The 24432-nt window shown below is 33.5% G+C and overlaps 1 protein-coding gene across 1 annotated transcript in view; it reads right to left on the reverse strand.

Annotated features, from left to right (window-relative positions):
* LOC130229558 (uncharacterized) overlaps positions 1 to 18242 on the reverse strand; it is a 32658-nt gene extending 14416 nt beyond the window's left edge. Inside the window, exons 1-12 of the mRNA XM_056458428.1 lie at positions 18207 to 18242; positions 18060 to 18095; positions 17653 to 17703; positions 15952 to 16063; positions 12978 to 13141; positions 12709 to 12851; positions 9143 to 9278; positions 7837 to 7943; positions 1788 to 2001; positions 1486 to 1665; positions 712 to 840; positions 158 to 310 (exon numbers count right to left, since the gene is read on the reverse strand). Of these exons, the coding sequence (XP_056314403.1) occupies positions 158 to 310; positions 712 to 840; positions 1486 to 1665; positions 1788 to 2001; positions 7837 to 7943; positions 9143 to 9278; positions 12709 to 12851; positions 12978 to 13141; positions 15952 to 16016 (1291 nt within the window). The 5' untranslated portion in view covers positions 16017 to 16063; positions 17653 to 17703; positions 18060 to 18095; positions 18207 to 18242. The remainder of the gene's footprint in view (positions 1 to 157; positions 311 to 711; positions 841 to 1485; positions 1666 to 1787; positions 2002 to 7836; positions 7944 to 9142; positions 9279 to 12708; positions 12852 to 12977; positions 13142 to 15951; positions 16064 to 17652; positions 17704 to 18059; positions 18096 to 18206) is intronic.
* Positions 18243 to 24432: the final 6190 nt, after the last annotated feature.

The raw sequence follows: 24432 nt of genomic DNA on the forward strand, positions 1-24432 counted from the left end.
TGAAACTGGAATCTTTTCATTACACAATTTAAGTGAAAAAACCCCCAAACAAAATAAATAAATAAATAAATAAATAACTTTAAACTCTTGCATCTGTAACAGGTAAAGGTTCAAGTCTGTCTGAAGCTAATTTAACTATGATGAGTTATATACGCACATGTTTCACTTATGTCCTCTGTGTTCCAGTAATAGATGTAGTAGCCTTTTAAGAATCCACACAGGTCTTCCTCGGACACAGGGCTCCATGTTATCACTGCCGAATGCTGAGTAATATTCAAAATGCTCACATTCCCAGGAGCACGAATAGGACCTGAAATTCCAAAAAGTTCCAATTTATTCTTAACATACATCTATCATATTGGTTCTGATCTATTACAGTTACTGAACTATACAAAAGTAGCACAAATCAGTGGGGAAATGTAAACAGTTGGACTATAAATAATGTACATCTTCAGGATTTTACCCTAAATTTTTAGCTTGCTTGACTGCAACCAGATATTATTATTACTATATAATTATATATTTAATTTGTAGTCTAAAAGTCAATCAGGTAAACAAGCAGTAAATCAGGTAAGCAAGGATTACTTACACTGGTTATTTAATTATGATACATAAACATTTTTTTCAGCCAGGAAATTACTTTTCTGTGTTTTTATTTCAGCATACTTCAGCGTAAGTAGAATAAATATTAGTATGAATAGTTAGACTCACTTCCTTCAGTGAGATAAGCTTGGGTTCTGCCATAGGTTGTCTCACTGTTGTTCACAACCTTCATGTTGCAGGTGTCTTGGTCTGGTCTGGTGTGCAAGAAGAAATAATATCTTGTATAGGGCTGAAAAGCTGCATTAAAAAAACAAACAAACAAAAAAGGATTAAGGATTAAACATGGAACATTGCTGGAATTCAAAACACAATGTGAATGAATAAATCAGATAATGATATGTTTTTGTAGGCTCAGAAGGCTTTTTATCATCCCTCCATGTGGTTAATCAGCTATACTAATAGAGAAGACTCCAGATCTTTTTTTACATTACTGTGATGGTTAGGTTTAGGGATGGGTAGGGGTAGACGATAATAAAATACAATTAATGGGAAATTTAATAAATAATACAAATAATTCTAGTTAAATTCCGACCACAGCCGTATGTGATCTATAGCTGATTAACCATGCGGATGGACGATCGCAGCCTTTTGAGCCTACCAGTAAATGCAGAAGGCCCCTACTGGCCCATATCTATCAGCTGATACCTATTCAATTGAGCGATAGCATTCGAATCAGTTGAATAATCAATGTCTGCTAAAGTGATCAGAGTATAACCAATAAGTCATTTTTACCTAAGAAATATATATGAAATATGAATATTAAATAGGTCGACAACTTTTTAAATATATTTAGACCACAATCACGATATTTATGAATTTTTCGTTTTGGTATATTGATTTATTTCAGCCAGCTTTATAAGGAAAAAAAAAAGGGAACAGTACTGTTCTTGGTTATGGCAGTTATTTCTTTGTGGTTCCCCTTAATGTAGAATGGCTGGAAAGCAGGTATCTGTCCTTTGGCCCACCACTCCACAGAGTAACACACACTTGAGACGGAGCTGTTCCAAGACAGGCTGAAACTGTTGTTGCTCGTAATGTTCACACTGAATGGCCCAAATGAATCTAAATGGATAAAAGTAATTCACTGCATGAACATCTTTGTAAAATGTATGTTTACTGTATTGTATTGTATAATATGCTGATGCTTTCCAGAGTTCATGTTACACAATATGAAAGGAATGTACCTTGCCACTCATCCATTCGTTCAATGATTATACTGGAAACAGGAGATGATCCAGCATTGTTAAAAGCCCTGATGCTGATGTTGTATGCAGAATAAGACAAGATCAGGATGAGAGATGGATTTTTAACCTTGAAACTGCTGGTTTGACTGCTGGTTTCCCCCGATTCTTTCCTCACCGTCACATTGTAGTAAGCCACAGCCTCGCTGTTCGGATACTGAAAGAAAGGTTGACACCTCTTGACACAACACCCTGATTTGTAGATTCCTATATGGGAATTTCTATAACAATTTGGAACAGGACATCTTTATGAACAAATAACAAAGCAAGTGATGGTACTCAGTCCATGCAGTTTGGTTGCTTTAACTCAAGGAAATGACTCAAATCAAATATGAACCAAATCCTTCAGAAGGAAATATTGGATTAATTAAAATTATAATTGTAAGAATTATTTTAGAATTACAATAAGTATGTAGGTTAGTGTATTACTATTCTCCCTTTTTATTAACAAATGATTAACCAATAATGAAGTACTAGGGATTCTAATGATGTCACACACCCTCAATTTCTGGTTTGGATTTATAGAAAAACAGGGAAACACCTACAGCAAGATGCTTTAACATATTTAATGCATTTTGGATGATATACAGCACTGCTTCTTCCACACATGATCACTACTGGAACAACCGGAAGTGTGACATGCAACATGCTGTGGCATGCTTAAATGGCTTTTACTTTGCTTCATACTACTTTGATAATGGGCCCTCATACTTTGATAATGGGATCATACACCCGGTTCTATACAGCGCCATGCATGGCGCAAGTGTTCTTTTACTATTTTCAGACCAGGACAGATTATTTTTAATAGCAAATGCATTTGTGCCACTTTGTGGATTCATGGGCTAGATTTGTCACCAAATGATGCATAGGAATAGGAAGTGTGTTTGGATATAACGTTTGACCACACTTTGTTATTTTTGTTCATTTATTACTTTGATGGAAATTAGAACCGAATTGAGAAATAGTTTTTAACAAATCTTTGCGTTTAACAAACAAAATTACGAAATTAATTAGGAATGAAATGGATGTTTCTGTGGAGTGCATTTCCTTAATCCCAAAGTAAGAGGCCAAATTAAAGATGCTTGTTCCGTAGATGGTCTTCAACAGTTTTCTCGCTATTGAAGCATTCCGTTTTTCCACTTACAAAGTCCACCATGTAAATAGCAAATTCACCATGGCACTGACTCACAGAATGGGAGATGAGACTCTGATTGGTTTAATGCATGTTATGCTCAAAAAACGTGCCAATAATTTATTAAGAGAATAAGGACAACACTTTTAGGCCATGTGTCGGAGCACAGACCATTTTTTTAATCCTTAAAATAGCAGAAATAGATTCAGACACGCCCTTGGTGCTTTTATGCTATCCATTTTAGACTTTGCAGTTAGATCATTAAAATAGAGCTCAATAAGCTTTGAATACTTTAGCTCATCCATGAAAATGATAACTCTGCTGAAATCTCATAGGAATTAATGAAGATCAAAACTCCCTTGATTCCACACTCAGTCAGAGAGTCATCACTACACCTTTGGTTGTTGTGAATATACCCCTGCTAGTGGAATATGCCTTTATTGTGTATCATTCAGAAGCAAGACCAACAGAAAATAACATGCTTGCTATATATATATATATATATATATATATATATATATATATATATATATATATATATATATATATATATATATATATATATATATATATATATTAAAGACAGTCTGTTCCACTGTGTCTCATTTACTTCCCCTATGCCCTCATTAAGTAGTTAAACACCTCTGTGTTGGTTGTGATTTTTCTGTTCTTGTACTGTATATGGTTAAGTTCTATGAGTCCTTTCAGTGAACTTGTACTCCTGGATTTTAATTTATTTAGGTTTGTAAATAAAGATTGACTGCTCAGACACCAACAGCCTGCAACAACACCCCTGTGTCCTTTTTTTATAGATTATATAGATATTTTTAAATAAATAAATAAAAAGTAGAATACACATACTTAGAAAATGTGACTGGAAGACCACAATGTATTGTGATTTCTGCAATTTATTTATTGCCTAGATCATATGGGGTAAACTTATCTACCAGCAAACCACTATGATATAATTTAAATTAACAAGACATAAACAACTATAAAAAATTAAGGAAATATCAGGCAGTTCTAACAGCGGCAATAACATGAACATACCAAAGCACTTGCAATCTGTTAAAAAGAATCAGAAATTGAAAGTTGAAAAAGCAGTTTTGAAAGTTCAACTTCTGAGCTGAGAAGTGTGGCAAAGCCATACATATTTATTTCCTAAAGGATTACATTGCCCATATAAAAAAAAAAGTCACAAACATATTTTGATGGACTGCCTTTAGCTTTGATTAAAGCATGCATTCACCATGGCATCATTTCAGTATCTATCTGCAAAGTCACAACATTCATTACTTTTCATAGTTGCTAGTTTCGCATCAAGATCTTGTTTTGATGGTGGTCTGATGCGCAAAGTTTTCTCCAGCACATCCTAAAGTTCTTAAAGGTGCATTATTCTTAAGGATTCCTCTTACCCTGCTCAGACTGTTTTCTCTCCTGCCTTCAAGCAGGCGCTTCAGGCTCCCCCGGACAAAAAACCAGCGAACTAAAGAACAGACAACTATCAAGCCTAAAGGCTGATTTAAGTCTGTTTTAAATTGTGTTCTAAACAACAGCAACGGCATGCGATAGAAGGAATATTTTCCATATTAAAAGGAGTTTTTGTTCTAACCAACACCTGAAATTTATATTTTAAAAACGGCATCTTTTTCTTGCAGTTGAACAACAGAAAACTATGACAATCATCACCACAGGCATACACTTTAATCTGTGCTAATAATGTGAGTTTGAATGTCATTTTAATATAATTGGCTAAACTGGCATTGGCCGGGTTAAAAGGACCAAAACAAAAACAGACATTCCAGCACGGAACGTACATTTTTAAAGCAGAACATCTGATTTTAGCATTGTTTTGTATGTTCACTTGGCATGTTTCTTAAATATCTGTAAACATATTATGTTATTTTATGCTTTAGAAGAGTCAAAAACTTACATACAGCACCTTTAAGGTCTGGACTCTGTTGTGGCCAATCCATGCCTAAAAAATGCCTCACACTCTCTCAACCACTCTTTAACAAATTGAGCCTAATGTATGCTGCGCTGTTAACCCTTACTGTAGATTGTACAGTAAAGAACTGTAAAATAGCCAGTGTTTTGCTGTAATAAAAGGAACCAGTTTTTTACTGTAAAAGGTGTAGGATTTGTATGAAATTGTGCATTGTAAAGAATAAATTACAGTAATTTACTTTATGTGCTCATTACAGATAGTAACTGCGACAATAAATGGTAAATTACTGTTTAATCGTTACTGCCCCATCTACTCTGATGCTTTATGTTGCTATTTATAGAGAAGTGCATGTATATTAAGGCAGAAAACAATGATTTAGGCATTAACACACACATACGCAGGCTGTCTTATTCTAAACACAAAATTGTTAGAAAAAGTTTTCAGAAAATCCTGGCCCTTTAAGGGAGCCACAGGTGTTTGATTTGTTTACTTCAGAGTGTGCTCCATTCTGTATATCGATTCAGATACAGAGTCTGATATGTTTTAAGCCATAATTAAGAATCTACAATGAGTAAGTGTTCAAATGTTTTTGAGGGTTTCTAAAATAAGTCTTTGTTTTAAGTTATATTGTTGTTATCTTTAACTGTGTACTTGAAAGCTACATTGTTAGCCTCTCCTCATATAACTTCTTACTTTTATTTAAGTATATTTATTAATTGGATATTGCATATTGCCATAATGTACAGATGCAAACAGTATTCTGGCAACTAAGCAATTTTTATACACATAAAAACATTACATTCCAATCACCTCAGTTAGGTAACATGTGCACAGAAATCATAACAGGGAATGACAAAAAATATGATACACATGGTCCCAGGTTGTGGATTTGTTGCTAAGTTTTAAGGACAATAAAAAAGTTTGTTGTCTTGAGATTTTTTTAAGTAAATAATAATTACAATAATAAAAGATTGGATCCTTTGGATTTTCTGTGTTGCTGACTTTATTTTTGTTGTTTATAATTATTTGCAACTTTTTTTATTGAGAATTGATGCATGGTATGTGCCAGTGTTTGACTAACATGTTTCTAACCATATCTAGACCAACACTGTTGCCAGCTACCCACTGTAATGGTTTGGTTAGAGTAGAATAATGACAACACTGTTGCCAGCTATTCACTGTAATGGTTTAGCTACAGTAATTAACTGGCAACACTGTTGCCAGCTACTTACTGTAATGGTTCAGTTACAGTAGAATACTGGCAACACTGTTGCCAGTTACTTACTGTAACCAAACTATTACAGTGACTACTTTGCAACAGTGTTGCCAGTATTCTACGGTAAAAAAGCCCGGTAAGGTCTAACAGTGTGGCATTGTCATCTTGGAATATGTCCATGCCATCAGTGAAGAAAAAATCCATTGATGGAGTAACCAGGTCATTCAGTATATTCAGCTAGTCATCCGAGCTCATTTTTTGGGCCATAACATTGCTAAAGCTAGAACTGATTAACTGTTGCATCCCCAGATCACAGCACTGTCCCCACAGGCTTGTATGTTACGTAGGGCTGCCAGAACAGTGGAAAAGGCTTGGTTGACTAAGATTTCTTTTTGGTCGATAAGTCGCAGCAAAAAGAATCCACAAGTGTGTGTTTATGGTTTTCACACAATGTTGAATTTTAAAACTCATCCTTTGGGTTGAATGTGTTTGGAGTTTCAGCATTATTTCTCTTAAAACTTTTCAGATTGCGATATATTTTTTGTGCTTTAATTGGTTCATTTATTGTATAGGCTATATTTGACTTACACAGATATTTATTAGGAAAGAGCATTGTTTTCATCTGTCTTTCCCCGTTGGTCTACTAGGTTACAAAGTTGCACTTTGTGATATATTTATTTGTTTTTAGTTTCTGTATAGTGTTTGGATTACACAATATTTTTTATTTGTTACGACAGTAACTACTGTATGTCGTATGCCACTAGATTATGTCATTTTGTCTAGATAAAATGTTGTTGGTAAAAAATATGCCAGACTACATGTTGCTTTGCAATCAATCACTGCATGATGTCTACAACATGCATTCTGTCATCAAAAATCCGGATAAAATAATAAATGTCTCTGAAATTGTTTATCAAGTGTTTCTCCACAAGAGTTTTCTCCAACAGGCCAAAAAAACTTTAGTTGGAACAGCCCAATACTCTTGGTACCTTCAATCACCCATTACTCTGGAACAGGGTAAATCTGGAATCTTCAGATCAAGTGACCTTTATCCATTGCTCCAGAATTCAACTTTTATGCTCCCTAGCAAAGTGAGGTCTATTTTACAATTAACCTTACTGATAAACAATTTTCAGCCTACACAGCTGTTTATTCCCAATCCCGTTAGTTGCCTTCTCATTGTGCATGTGGAAATGCTTTTACTATCACCATTAATAGCAATGAGTTCTACTGTTTTTTATTATTTGATTTCCCCAGGTTTTTTAGTGATCGCCAATCTCAAACATTCCCATTTTTTTCTGACCAAAAATCTTCCACAAAGATGATAGTTGCCCACTATTCCAGTTTTTACAAAGGTTCTTAACTCAATTTTAGCAGATTCAGCAATCTGTTTTCCTTGCTTGAGGAATGACAATAAAAAGAAACAGATTAACACCTGACATGGCTGTTTAAGTAATGAGCAACCTCTCTTTGCATTAGTTAGGGTTAAATAACTTCTTACCAGCTCAAACATGATAATCCATGTAGTAATTATCTGTTGGAAGGCTTATACATATTTCCTAAATTAAATCCAATTGGCGACTTTTTTTGGATGGGCAGTGTATAATACATTATTAAACCATGTGCAATGTTATATGAATGAATAAATAAAATAATTTTACTTCCAATAAAATTGGAAAATGAAATGTTTTAGTACCTTCCACATGACAACCACTTTTCTCTGTCCAGCTATAGTCTTGACCTCATGGCCATCTGCAATATGGTCTTGAATCTCCCACTGGATCGATGGTATATCTGTGAGTTCTAGAGAAAAACAAAAGAATGTCAGCTGAGGCAGCTGAAAATAACATGAGCTCAACCAATTCAGGTTTGTTTAGATGATCAAATTTAGGGTGTTTGCAACTTGTTCTGTTTTGCGACAGAAATCACACACTTCACTGTTACAGTTTTTCTCAGTCACTTTGGTGCATTTCTCACAACACTTACATTTGCACAACAGTTAATGCTCAAAACAATTAGTACAAACTGCAAAACCTTGTTGATAACCTGCAAAGGTGTGTCACTTGCTCAAAATGGATAGCTCATACCTCAAAAGCAAGTATTCATGTAAATGAAAGTGTCAGTGTCATCAAGATGAAAAGTCCTGACACCATAGTTTATGAAAAAGATAGTCAGATGACTTTGTCATGTTTTCATTATGACAGTTTACTCTGTTAATTTTTTCCAATGCAAAAAAGTCAGATTTTGGTGACACTTCCTGAAAATGCTCAAGACAGCACTGTATACTATTTGCACAGCCATTTGAAAACTACAGTAAAGTTAGACATCACTGCATTTAGTGAGGTATCTGAGTACAAGACACTGAATATGTACGTTTCACAGTTTTACTGCATTTGCTCTTTGCAATTCTAATTTATTCACAGCATTGTGCAAAAGAATAAATACACCCTTATTTACAACAAACATAAACTTCCTTTGAGTACAGCTGTGCACAAGTGTAAACAATATTGCAGTACATATTGGAACAGAACCTACAACATACATGGGTCTGTAAATCATTTATGAAATTGTTCAATTTAGAAGACATTTTCAGGAAAAAAGATAAAAAAATTTTAACTAGTTCAACGTTTTTGTATGTAATGACTCAAGTAATTAAATGAGGATTATCAGTTTTATATGGAATGACTATTCAGCATTCAAAAGTTTAGTTAATTTTGACTGACATGACATAAGCAAATGATAATGTTATAAAACAGCAGAGAGTTGTACGAAAGCAATTGATACATGTCCAAAAGTATTTTCAATTTGTTGGAAGGAATGAGAATCTGCTACTATGATGTGCACAAATGACTAATTGTTTTGAGAAATGCATTAACTGTTGTATGTAAATAGTGTTGTGAGAAATGCACCAAAGCCACTCAGAAAAACTATAAAGACAGTTTCAGGAAACCGAAGTAAAAATACATAAACTTGTATTTTGGTAACCCTTATCCTCAACTTACCCGGTGGGACCATCATGATCTCACTGAGTGAACACTGTGCACATTTTGCAGTGGGAATGCACTGTATTTGCAACTCATATGACAGAGAAGATGTTGTGTTCCACAACACACATTCTCTGTTGTTTCCAGACAGTTGCTGCAAGCACAAGGAAAGTAGAATTGATGAGTTAAATATGGCCCTGTTTTTATCAGAAGCACATAGAAATAGACTGCAAACACACTGTTAAAAATAACTATGTCACGTTTCTAGTTTCTTTGCCCCTGCTCTGTTCATTTGGTCCCTTTATTTTCTGTAACACATACTTGTCTCATCCTCATGTTACCCTACTTTGTTCCCTTGGTTACTAATTGTCGATAGATAGATAGATAGATAGATAGACAGACAGATAGACAGATAGACAGATAGATAGATAGATAGATAGATAGATAGATAGATAGATAGATAGATAGATAGATAGATAGATAGATAGATAGATAGATAGATAGATAGATAGATAGATAGATAGATAGATAGATAGATAGATAGATAGATAGATAGATAGATAGATAGATGCTTATGGGAACTGGAGTTCTCAACTGTAGTTAACCCTTCTTTTTTTCACACAGTGGTGGCTCACCACACCACCACTCTGTTCTGTACCAAAGCTTTCCATGTTAGCAGCTGACTTGCACTGTACTCACTTCCAGTGTGTTTCACCACACCATCAAATGCCACAGAGCACTGTAAAAACCACAGTTGAGCTGTGCTACTAATATGTGTAAATATTTTTTATGCACAAAATACACACAGTAACTTACATGTGATTAAGTGACTAAGTAATAAATACACTGCATGCTTTTATCTGTAGAGTCTATAGTGTAAAGTCTTATGGGAGTCTAATCAAGACCTCAGTCATAAGAGATGCAAAAATGTTATTGTTTGCATTTGAAACTAAAACTTAACTGTCAGTAAACTGTATCAGTATATCAAAGTCCCTTTAAGGCAAGTCATTACACTCAGTGGTCATCTTTGAAAGACCTCTCAGGCAGTATGCTCAGGAATTTGAGGAAACGTCAAATTCTCCAAAACTGCTTGCCATGCTTAAGATTACATTTCATATTAGGAATCACCAATAAAAATTAAACAACAATTGTGTCATTAGTTTCATTTCGAAACATTCACATCACACAAAATCTGCAGAAACTCAAAGCTAGTCCGAGCCCCTCCCTTGGAGATTCGTCAGTCTACAGCGATGGCTGATTGGCTCCTGTACTTTATTCGCCATGTTGACCATTACATTTTACCCATCCAAAACTATAAGAGTGACACTTTTTGTGTATATAGTCTTTGAGTATATTGCTCGCATTCACAAGCACTGAACCGATGTAGAATTTGTGTTCCAATGATGAAGGAAGGTCTTGCAGTTTGGAATGACACGAGGGTAAGTAATTAATAACATAAGTTTCATTTTTTGGTAACCTAACTCTTTAAGGTCTGTAAACCCCTCTCTACCATAAGCCAAGTCTGCTCTGGTTGATCAGCTAGCCAAGTGTGTTTTAATTGGTCTTTCTTTAATAATCTATTTAATGTCAGAAACTAAAAGCCCATTTCAAGGTGTTAAATGTTGTATGTCATGGGCAGGTGGGAATTTTATGCAAATGTACAGTATTACTTTGTTTAGTCATAGATTGGAAGCAGGCAAAAAGGTTCTAAAAGTATAACAATTCGATAAGGTGATTCAGAGCAGACGTTTTCTTTGAGAGACAGTACAGTATATTTAATAATAATTTTTATTACCAAACTTTGCAGACTGTTTACATTAATTAATTAATAAATAAATATATTGTTAAATAATATAACTACAAGAGTTTGCAATACAAAGCATGATAATCTTTTGTGGTTAAAAAAATAATAAAAAAATATAATTTTTAACTGATTATTTGACTTCCGGCTGGTATGAGGTGAATTTTACAGCAAGTGAACTTGTCTCTTTCATGAATTTATCAATGGTTTATAACTTATAAAAAATTCTCAAAAGGTTTTTTTTCCCAAACCCATGTTGCTTCGATATTAAAAGCTATTAATTCTTTGACGGGTTACGATGATTATTGTAATGTTTGATACTTTTACATTTAAGAACAGTTTAAATTAATAAGTACTCACATAGATTAATAATTTGCCTAAAATCCATTTTCATCTGAAGAAATAAGGTCTGCTGATGCTGAAGCTTGCTGATGTTACACTTACTGGGCTCTATTTTAACGATCTAGGCACAAAGTCTAAAGCGCATGGTACAAAAGCATTAAGGACGGGTCCAAATTCACTTTTGCTATTTTAAGGATGAAAAATACGGTTTGCACCGCAGCGCATGGTCTAACAGGGTTATGCTTATTCTCTTAATGAGTTATGCATGTGTTTTGAGAATAATGTGCATTAAACCAATCACAGTTTCATCTCCTATTTCCTTTAAGAGTCAATTGCGTCGCACCATGGTGCATTTGCTATTTACATGGCGGACTTGCAAGAGGAAAACCTGAATGGAAAACCAGAATGCTTCACTAGCAAAAAAACAGTTAAACAGACCATCTGCAATGCGAGGATAAAGAACGAGCCTCCTCCATTTGGCCTCTTTACTTTCTTTTTACGTTACTTTTAAACTTTACTTTACTCCTTTACTTTCGTTGATAAGGAAACAGTGTTGTATGCACTTTACGTAAGCGATTGTAAGTGTCTGAACCTGCATAGGCGCTGTACTAACAGGTTCTGCCCTGGACTTTAGACCAGCTTTTAGTTGGTCAGTTGTGCTTCATCAAATTAGGTTTGCGCCAGGCATATGATAAGGCCCATTGTATGTCCTATATACTATGTACTAGATAAGCAGTAGCTGATTTTATTAAGATTGAAATACGGAGGACCAAAGTAAATGCTATCAAGGCTGCATAGTGATTCTCTTTATTTGCACTGGGATCCAAACTTTGTGTTGTATCATATTTATATTTATGATAGTTTAGCTGGCAACAGAAGAAATTTTACTTACACTTATTGTTTGTTTTCTCCAGGTTGTTACTACATATTATTTACTCATACCTACAGGTATGTACCGCATAGGCACACCATTATTATATTACAAAAGCATGCTGTGCATTCTGTTGACTTATAATGTATATTGTGGACTTAATACAAAGTGCTACTTCAGATCTTTCTGTAACTAACTAAAAAACTTCTAAGCTGCTTATATTGTGAGGTATGTGAAAGCACATACTGTACTTCATTCATTCATTTTCATTTGGCTTAGTCCCTATATTCATCAGGAGTTGCCACAGTGGAATGCCACAGTGGAACTAATCCAGCATATGTTTTACACAGCGGATGCCTGCACTTACCTGCACTAATTGTCGATTAAACATGATTGCAAGATCTTAATCAGAATTTTGAACAGAAAAGTCAGTGTTTTTTTAATTATCTGACATATTTATACCCTTTAATGTGTGATAGCTAAGATCGCTTAGTTTTATTCAATTGCATCGGTATCAATCATAGTTATTGGTGGACAAAATGAAAACTGAAACTGCTGGACGATACTGACCTCCTTCCAATTTGTAGAGTTGAACTCTCTGTACTTTACGTGGAAGTTTTCGATGTTATTACTTTCATCTCCCCATTCAACCATAAGAGTAAGATGGCCTGAGCTTCTTTTAAAAGTGACATTTGAATGAGGCCCACATAGTGCTGTAATAAAAAAAAATAATATTGAACATATTCTTAATTTTTTTTCTGGTAACAGATTTTGCAACCAATAAATTGTTAAAACATGAATGCATAATAATTAAAAATAAAAAAAAAACAATAACACACTCATCTGTGATGGTATTCCACTGAAATTTTTGTAGATACAGCTTAGATTTTCCCTCTTTCCAATCACGTGAGCTGTGATGTTATACTTAATACTGAAAGGAAATTCATTGGAAGTCCAAGTTGCATTTTTCTGGTGTGGAGATCCACAACTGCATTTACTTCTACTGTACATAGGAAAAATGATTTAATACATGTGGAAGATGTAATACATGTATAAAGGGATAGTTGAAATGAAAATTGAACACAATATACAGATGAATGTCGGAAAGCAGCAGCCACTGACTTTGATAGTCATTGATATTTTTTGTTCCTACTATGGATGTCAATGAGTGATGGTTTCCAACATTCTTTAGAATATATTGTTTTGTCTTCAATGGTAGAATTTTTTTTAAAGTTTTGAAGAACCACTTGAGTTTGAGTAAATGGTGAGGAAATTTTTCATTTTGGGAGAATTGTCCCTTTAATATACATAAATTCTCACCTATATACATCATGATACACACCTGTCAGATCTTTTCCCACATTTAATGAAATGTTATACTGTAATTTCAAAATGTCATGCAGAGAAAGAGATCAATTTAAACTACAGTCCTAGCCAGATCTATCTGAACATACTTACCAAGTTCTCTTAACAGTGCATAGTGCAGTAAATTGGAGAGCATTTGCAAACATACCCAAATTGCTATGATCAGATGTAATTTTTGTAAATTTCACAGCAATTATTTACATCTAAATGTTGCATTAGTAGTGTGATCATTGTCATTATGTTTATTACCATTATTGCTCATATAGTATCTACAACTTTTTTCTCATTTCAGGTAAAAGTAAATAAAGTCAATATTTGGTGAATGTTTTATATAAAAATTACTGTGTAAACAATACATTAGTCAAGTCAAATCAATTATTATTCAAAGAACCATTAGGATTTCCTGCAGCCACTCAGTCTGTTTCACTGATTTAACCTGCAATTGCTTCCGTGACATATGATTTATGCAGTGGATGCCCTTCCAGCTGCAACCTAGCACTGGGAAACACCCATACACACTCTCATTCACACACACACACACAATCATTCACTATGGCCAATTTAGTTTACCGAATTCTGGGTAATATATAGCAATACATAAAAAGTGTTTGCCCCTAAACCTAATAAGTGGTTGGGCCACCTTTAGCTGTAACACCTGCAATCAAGCGTTTTAGATAACTTGCAATAGTCAATAATATTAATAATCAAAGACTTCTTCACACACTGCTGTGTAGTTTTGTATTTAGTTTTATCTTAATCATAAAATCCTCATTTAAAAGGATTCATTAAAAAAAAAACTGCATGATGTGTGTTATTTTTGTCTAACATTGAAGTTTGCTTGATGATCTGAAACATTATAGTGTGACAAACATGCAAAAAATAAGAAATCAGTAAAAAGCAAACACTTTTTTTTCACACTAATTACTTAAATTACTTAGACCCCATGGAAAACTTCAAAATCGATTCAAGAGTTCACACTTAGCCGATAATTGAAAACAAGGCATGTTTTGCAGGCTGTCCTGGGAGAGAGCCCTGAGTTCAGAAGATCCTTGAGCCAGGGGTTCCCTCCCGTTTCAACGTCGGTCATTCCTTGATTATAGGAGTTGCCGAGGCAGAATGGACCACCAACTGTACCAGCATATTTTTTTGCGGGGAATGCCTAAAATGCTCATATACTTTGCTAATTTGGTTTATTCAATTATGATGCATTTCTTTGGACTGAGGGAAGAAACCGAAGTACCCAGGGGAAACCCACGTGAGCAAAGGGAGAACATGTAAACTCCACACAGAATCACCAACTGGCCCAGCTGGGACTCGAACATCTTGATATGATGCGTTTGGATTTGTCTGATTGGTTAATCATGAGATAACTAAAGTGGGATCAGCCATGGTCAATCATAAGCACATGATTCTCTTGAAATTATTTTATAAATAAACTTCACAAAGTAGAGACAATATTAAGTGAAGACAAAATGGTAACATGCTTGAAAACATTCTGTTGTGTCAACTGTCAACAACAACAAAAAAAAAAGACTGCTCATTACCTAACTCATAAAAATATACCCAATGCAAACATCTTCAGCTGGGACTAAAGAAAAACATAATGCTAGGGCTTTTATGGAACTGGGGCAGTCATAGAAGGATATAATAGATAGTAAAAACGTAAACATACAGTAAGTCAACAAAAGAATAGGTAGTCCACAAATCAGCCCATCCCTAAAACAATCAAACATTTAAGCAAACAAACAAACAAACATTACTTCATTTTCTCTTGGCTTAGTCCCTTTACTCTGCCACAGCGCAATGAACCGCCAACTTATCCAGCGCATGTTTTACACAGCGGATGCCCTTCCAGCTTCAACCCAGTACAGGGAAACATCCATACACTCATTCACAATTATACAGTACGGCCAATTAAGCTTATTCAATTCACCTGTAGCACATGTCTTTGGAATGTGTGGGAAACTGGAAACCCACGCCAACATGGGGAGAACTTGCAAGCCCTTCACAGAAATACCAACTGACCCAGCCAGGACTCGAACCAGTGACCTTCTAGTTGTGAGGCAACAGTGCTAACAACTGAGCCACCGTGTCACAAACAAACAAATAAAATAAAGAAAGAAAAATGGAGAAGACCTACATGCAACAAGATCAATGTGTTATTTGCAAAAAAAAAAGAGGTAAAGTTTTGACATATTTCTGTTTTTGTACCTTAATTTTGTTGATTTTTCAAAAATTACATTAAATGTAGAAAGAAATCCGACATTACTTGAATTACTTTTCAGAAACACACAGTTCTAAAATGTGATGCTTTAGATTGTCAGTTTTAATACAGAGAAGTTGTAAATTTGGTCCAAATAATTATGAACAATTAATCAATAGCTAAAATGTGTAAAGACTGGCCTAAGGCTACAATCAAAAAAAAGTTGAAATTGTTTGCAAACATACATTTGAGTGTAGAATTTGTATGAGGTTGAAATGTTGCCTCCTTGCTTCCATTCACAAATGGACATCGGTTGAGTTTTTTTATACTTTATGAAGCATCTCAAATCATGGACACCTGTGAAATGAAAAGATATCCACTGATTACATAAACACAATCACATGGCTTTCTGTAAATTGAAACAAACAATAAGACTTGGAAAAAAAGGTGTAATACAATGTAATTAAAAGTGCTTCCTGCTGTCCAGCTTTTAAGAAATTTTACATTGTCCAGATTCACTCCCTCACTTTCCTTCAACTTATTATCACCTTTATCAGTTGCATAAATTATACATTAAAACTTCTAATAAACCCTTTAGTGTGAGGAACTTTGTTCTGCCACAAATTCAGACCTGAAGCGGACTATATTAACAGCTAAGCAAAAGTCTGAATTGCTAATTCAAAAGCACATCATATAAAGTATGTCATAGGGAAATCATGAATCAGGAACAGACCCATGAACAAAACTGATACATTTTCAGAATTTCATCTTACTTTTCTTCACCAACATTAACCCCATGAAAGCCAAAGCAAAGCAAAAAATAAATAGGATGCCTTCTCTTTCATTGTGATTTGATTGACAGTTGTAGATGGTGAAATATCCAAAATCATTTAGCGTAGTGATATGAAACTGTATATGGTCAAAACCTGGAATCTTAGCCATGCTGTTCAGTGACAATAACTGCACACCTTGAAATGTTCATCAACCAATCAGAATCAAGCATTCAACAGCCCTCTGGAATAAGGATGATCATTATACTGTGTTTGTTGCCATCCGATGGCGGAACAATGTAATATGAACTATCAATGATTACAAACATGGACCATTTTGATATACAACAATAAAAATATGTTAAGCATTTAATATTTACTTTTGCATTCAATATAACCAAAATAAAGTATTATTTACATTTAACCAATTTAGATTTCTGAATGACTGTCCTTTAGAAGGGTGATCCCAGGGAAGGCGAACAATAAATAAAAGGAAAATAGATGTTTGTTAAAGTTGAAACTTAGAATTATTTTAATTTTATGTAACACAGAAAATGTTATTTGTGATAATGAGATTTAGTTTATTTCTATCATTAATTATTTGTTAGAGCAACTTATTTCCACCTTATAAACAATGTCCCTTGCCTTACCCAACAAGACCAAAGAATAAATGAGTATAAAGAGTGAGTGCTCAGCATAAGTAAGTACAGACTCATTTAAAAATGAATATTTTTATTTCTCAGTGAATATAACCAATATATTTAGGTGAATTTAAACAAAACCGTTTTAGTGAACATATTATATCCATTGAAATAGGGGTTTGGTCATCTAACATCTTTAGGAATAGAAAGATAATACATTAAAACAAGTCATTCCAAAAACTTGTCCAAAACTAATTTAATATTTTTTATGTTTCGCTTGATTTTTCATGATTATTAAAATTGTATTTAATATTTTCCTCCAACATGTTAATTTGAGTGTACTAATTTTCAGAATCTGATCTTATTTAATTATTGATTTATTTATTTATTGTTAGATTATTTCCAGTTTTGGCTTTGGTGCTGAGTATAATATAAATGCACAAATAAATTATTGTAAAACAAAAATATCTGTGAGGGTTGTACTCATTTATGCTGAGCGTAGCGAACACAATTCATGGAAATATTTGTTTCCTACCTTCTTTGTTACACTGATCTTTCTCTGACAATGCTTGGCAGGTACAGGATTCTGTAAAATTACAACAGAAAGCTGTTAGGAGTTTTTCATATATCTTTGTCCACCAACTAAATGTTGTAAGCTGCACAAATTAATCTTGTGTACTCCAGCATACTGTAAGAATGTTTCAAAGAGTATTAAACAAGAAATCTGTACAAAGATCTTTTGTTTCAAAGCTCTCATGCTGTGGCTGTCTGACCCAGAAAGCCTGTCAGAATCTTGTTTTTTAATAGTTTCCTTTATTATTTAACATTTTAAATGATTTATTCACCAGTTTACATGTCACACGAAAGAGCTTCAGTATGATCTCAAACTCAAGTCAATGCACACACATGTATACACAGAGCACAGACACATATCGTACTGACCTGCGGATGCTTCAGTTGTACAGAGAGATATGAAACCTGAAATGCATTAATAAAAAAACTCTAATTTCAGCAGAATTCTTAATAAACTACAATAGTGTGACAGATTCAGTGTAAATACTTTCTTGAAAATACATCTAATGCACATACCTAGAGTGAAGTAAAATGCAGCCGAACACTTGCGCATTGTCGCCTCCTCTGACAGGCGGGTACACATGCAGCCAGCAGCTAACGGAAGAGTGTGGGTTATTCCCTTCCCAATAGTAAAAAAAAAAAAAAAAAACTATACAGTCCAAAAACACTCATAGGTTGTCTCAGAGTCTAGTGAACTGCCTACCTAGACAGCATACATTTATGTATGCACAGCATTTTTGGCCCTTATAAGCACCAAACATAACATCTTCTGTGCAGATGGAAAGTGCTGTATTATTTGTCAGGTAAAATGACAATTCTGCCATCATTTACTCATTCTTGACTAGTTCTAAAACAGTTTGTGTTTTTTTTTTTTTTTCAATTGAACAAAAAGAAGATATTTTGAACAATGTTGGCGACCAGCAACTATTCATAGTATTTGTTTTTCTTACTGGATGTCACTACTGCAACAGAACTTGCATCATATCTGAACACAAAAGAAGAAACGGTAGAAAGTCATATAAGAAGGTGAAAAAGGTTTTTTTTTGTTGTGAAAAATCATTTGCACTTTGTTCAAATGCTTCTTTCTAAAACCATACTGCTCACAAAATATCTTTACGATATGGCAAGATGCTATACCAAAATCAGCATATAGTTGGATCTTAATTCTCAAAGGTCTAGAAACTTGTGTAGAAAAACAGTTTCACTTCTGTAAACTCAGAATAGAAGTTTTAACATGTATTAGTGAACTTTGTAGAGGCTAGTGTCTTGACACTTAAAATAACTTATGGTTTGAGAACCTTTCCTTTAATTTTCTCACTAAACATTAGATTTGTGTCAATAATGACTTTACAGCATTTTTTATAACACACGATTGACATATTATATTTTATGTTTTATATCTGTTGTTTTCATGTGTGTGTGTGCTGTCAGGCGTGGATATGCGTTGTTTTCTGTGTTTATTTGGATATGCTTTATGAAACAACACAGTTATATTTAAGTGATTCAGATGATGCCGCTCTGTCATAAACATGTTTCCAAATCTTTTGTAACTCCTTTCCAAATACTTGCTATCATTAAACAACTAATAGAATTAGATTTGAAGTTTGAGTTAGATATGTTATTACAGAATAACACGTCTTTTTAAGAAGCAAGCAGTTTTCTTAGATTACTCTGAAGCCTTTGAGACTTTTGTGAAATGAGTGAACGGTTTCATTTGACAGATCTCAGAAAAACAGAAATGAACTGTCAATAGAGTTCACTTCTTTGAATCTTTACAGCTTTCAAGGAAACATATTTTGAGCTTTGGTGTGTGTGTGTGTGTGTGAGTGCGTGTGTGTGTGTGTGTATGTTCTAAAACACTTAATGTTGAATAAAATATAAATGAATTGGTTCTGTATCTGAAAAGAGGTTATTGTATTAATAAATAAATATGCACTCTAAAAAAATTTGGTGTTGTTTTAGCCCAAGTTTCGCTAAAATATGGACAAACTCAATGATTTAGTTAAAAATTTAACTTAAAATAACAACAATCCAACTGTAAATTAAGAAATATTACAAGCTTGTATTATCAAAGGCCATTAACAAATCCAGTATTATTTAGTATTCTATCTAAACAATAACGATTTTAGGATTTTATCTATATAATATATACGGTTAATAGAAATAGTTTAGAGAACGTGAAATGAGTGCTATGAGATGTCAAACATCACTCTTTCTAAACACACACGCACACACACACACACACACACACACACACGCACACACACACACACACACACACACACACACACACACACACACACACACACACACACACACACAGGAAGAGACATATTCACACTTCAGAGCCTTCAACGTTAGGAGGCCCAGTGTAGGAAACACATTGCCATATATAACACAAGACTAGCCTGCTAGCTCTTAACAGGATCTACAGTACACATTTCATTTACCAACCCAGAACAGACATACAGGAAAAGTTAATCCTTGACTGCCAATCTACTAAGAGTCTCTGTATAGTACAGTAGATGGCAATCTCAGCATCTACCAAGCAGCAATGTTATTTATGAAATGGGAAGATGTCTCAAAAGCTTCCACTTTACATTTCAGTCAAGAGTTTTACCCAGCTCGCTGCTAACATGGAACATGTTTCTGTGACAGCGCAAACAACGCTAACCACATGGTGATCGGTGGCTTTGATAAAATTTGAAGAAACCAAGAACATCCTTTCAATTTGTTTACATAGTGCAGCTCATTCTGAGAAATGAATGTGACAAAGAACGAAATCTTACATTTCCTTGCATAATCGCATAATCCACAGTTGTTCCAACGTCTTGGTTAAGCATCAAAATGTGAGTCAGCCATTTGTTATTTTGTTGGCATTAAAGTAGATGTTTTGAAGAAAGCTAGACACATGTAACTATTGACTTTTCCTACTTTGGAGGTCAATAGCTTTTCAGCTTTCTACAAAATTTCTAATTTAGTGTTCAACAAAATAAAGAAACTCATTTGTGACTGCTCGAGGGTGAGTAAATAGTAATTACATTTTCATTTTTCTGTGAGCTATCCCTCCGTCAAAGGGATGTTCACAGGAAATTGGTCACGAATTTTAGAGTAATGTACAGCACAGTTTTAAAATCCCCCACCTATATGTGTATCAATACCTTACCACTCATCACTTTGATCACCTGACGAATGAAAGCCGATGGTTTTGATCCCTGATATAGATAAGCAAGAGTGGGTTGTTTTGCTCTTTATGAGTGAGTCTGTTTAGCTGATTCCATGACATTCTTTTTTAGACTGAATCAACACCTTTTCAGAATGATACAATGATGGTGAGATGATAATTGTAGTGATAAAATTTCCATGTTATGTAACCTCAGACAGAAAAGGTAAAAAAGTCAAACATCAGTCCAAAACAACAAGACCCTCATTTGATTTGTTGCAGACTTAAAAAAGCATTGAATTTTATAAATAAATATAAATACTGATTTATTTATTTTTTTATATTTATTATATTATATTTTTTTTTCTCCACATATTTTAACTCCAAAATAATTATATATATATATATATATATATATATATATATATATATATATATATATATATATATATATATATATATATATATATATATATATATATATATATATATAATTAATATGATTATATATAATTACATTTTATTTCCAAATAACGTCCAATTAACAGACTTTGCAACCCATAAACTCCAATTCAATTTTAGAAATTCATCCAATATTTAAAAAAAAAAGACTAAATGAACCCAGGCTAAAAATAGCAATTCTACATAAGCAAGAACACCAACACACATGCACATTTGCAGTGATTTCAGCAGGTACAAAATAATTCTTATATCTGTTTGATTTGCACAAAATTGAGTTTTTGTTTGATAAATCTCAAAAGGAAGCAGTTTAAATTTAGTACACAATAGATGGGTGTAATCAGAGAGGACTAACTGGCCTTTAGTCACCTATATGTTTATAAGTTTGTAATCAGCCCCCACTATCTTGCTGTACATTTTAATTATACTGTTCAAAAAATATATTATAACTTATAAACAAATATAAAACATCTTCACAAAAGCAACTTCCACATGAAAAGTCCTAAGTTTCCTTAAAAGAAAAAACTGCTTTTGGTTTGTCTCCAACAACATCTGACAAATTGAAAGTGTCTGCTTTCTGAATCAACTACAAATGTGCAAGTAGAAGCTTCAGATAACATCTGAATCATAGGTTAAACAATTTATTGATAAACCCTGAACTCCCTTACAAAAACCTCAAACATGAAATAAAAAACACAAAATATAAAATTTTAATTGGACTCCTCTTCAGTTTGACTGTACACCAGTGATCGTTTTTCTGATTAACTTGTGTTTAGGTGTGTGTAACTCTATAGAACAGATATTGATTTAGCTTTGTATATCCTTTGCAATAGAACATCAATAACCCTTTACAAGAAATCATTGTAAATGAGCGCCATCTAGTGTGTGAAGTATGCCAACTAACTCTTAAACTGTCTAAATAGCTCACAGTACATCGATTTTACATCCTTTAAATTTAATGTGCACAATGTTGGCAGATATATTTGTTGTATGTTTGTTATGTAATGCCTTATTATACAGTTTGTTTTATGTTTTAAAGAGTATTTGCAATATTTTCAGATTTTATTTTGTTAATCCAAATAAACTAATGTGTATTGTGCATGTTATTGACGTTAAACGTGTGTGGCGGTTTCTTTTGTCCACCTATAATAGAGTTGTTTTTTTTTCAGCGCTGTGGATATCTTTAATCTGAGATGTTTTTATGGTTTGAGTGATTAACTGAGAGCACAAGCTGTTTATGAACCACAATTACCACAATATGGTGTAATGTGTAATATACACAGAATATCTATGACATGCAATGTTTGCAACATCTGAAAAAAACCCCTGCAAAATGCAATTACATACACACACACACACAACCACATGCACACGCACACACACACACACACACACACACACACACACACACACACACACACACACACACACACACACACACACATACATACATACATACATACATACATACATATATTCAGTTGAAGTCAGAATTATTAGCCCCCCTGTTTATTTTTCCCCCCAATTTCTGTTTAACAGAGATAATTTTTTTTAACACATTTCTAAACATTATAGTATTAATAACTCATTTCTAATAACTGATTTATTTTATCTTTGCCATGATGACAGTACATAATATTTGACTAGATATTTTTCAAGACACTTCTATACAGCTTAAAGTGACATTTATTGGCTTAACTAGGTTAATTAGGTTAACTAGGCAGGTTAGGGTAATTAGAAAAGTTATTGTATAATGATGGTTTGTTCTATAGACTATCAAAAATAAATAGCTTAAAGGGGCAAATAATTTTAACCTTAAAATGGTTTTTAAAATTTTTTAAATTGCTTTTATTCTAGCCGAAATAAAACAAAGAAGACTTTCTCCAATATTATCAGACATACTGTGAACATTTCCTTGCTCTGTTAAACATCATTTGGGAAATATTTAAAAAGAAAAATTCAAAGGGGGGCTAATAATTAATAATTCTGATTTCAACTATATATATATATATATATATATATATATATATATATATATATATATATATATATATATATATATATATATATATATTGCAGAGGTGAATTTTCTGCAAGCTTTCTGCTACAAAATAAATGTATGTGCATACTGTTTTGCTGTGGAGTATTATGTGTTGTAGTAGTATGCATTGTTGATTTCATAAAGAGCTTATTGTGATACACAATAACATCTACACACATTAATTTTATATATATTTAATCATATTTTTGTTTTAATTATTTTATTTATTAATCATTAATATTGGGTTGTTTTAATTATATTTTGATCACATGTTATTAATTTGTTTGCTTATTTACCTTAATAACATGTTTTATTTATCTACAAGTTATTAATAATTGTAAATATAAAAACTGTAAGTAAAATATTCTTTAATAAGAATAATAATAATGCTTTTCTCCAAACCTTTCCATGAACACTGCTCTTTTCTGACCTCCTTTCTGACCTCCTTGAAATCCTCTGGCCTTAACAAAACAAGAACATATTGGATGCAGATAAACTTTATAATTATTCATACAATGTTGTTTTCAAAAGCTTCAAAAGTTCCAGCAGACCATAAATGTTGGGTTGTTGTAGCACAACGTTGTATCCAATATAGGAAAAAAATGCTTTTCTAAAATTAAATAAAACATTTTTCAACCCAACTTTTGGGTTTGTTCATATTTGACCCAGCGTTGGGTTAAAAACTCAGCATTTTAAGTGCATACTGTTCCATTTATAATCCCTTTAAAGTGCTGGTAAATCAACAAGTAAAAGTTAAATAAGTTAAATAAATACAAATGAATTATTTTTGCCCTCTTACCTTTTACTACAGCCTAGCTTCCCTCGGTGCAAAATCGACACGCCCCTTTCATCTACTGTACCATAGCCTAACGTTACTGTACTGATGCCACTTCATGGTCAGTCATTTCTCGTCGGTGTCTAATGAAGTGTTTGGAGCATATCTTTGGACAAGTTTCCCATTTTCTTCTTCTGAGGTCTCAAGGGTTAACAGTGCGCCATTAAAAAACTTGACCGGCGCGCTCTTTTCTCATTGGCCGATAGGCGGAGTTTGGTTCTCCAATGAGAACAGATTTATAAGT

Source organism: Danio aesculapii, chromosome 5 (assembly GCF_903798145.1).
Source record: "Danio aesculapii chromosome 5, fDanAes4.1, whole genome shotgun sequence".
NCBI lineage: Eukaryota > Metazoa > Chordata > Actinopteri > Cypriniformes > Danionidae > Danio > Danio aesculapii.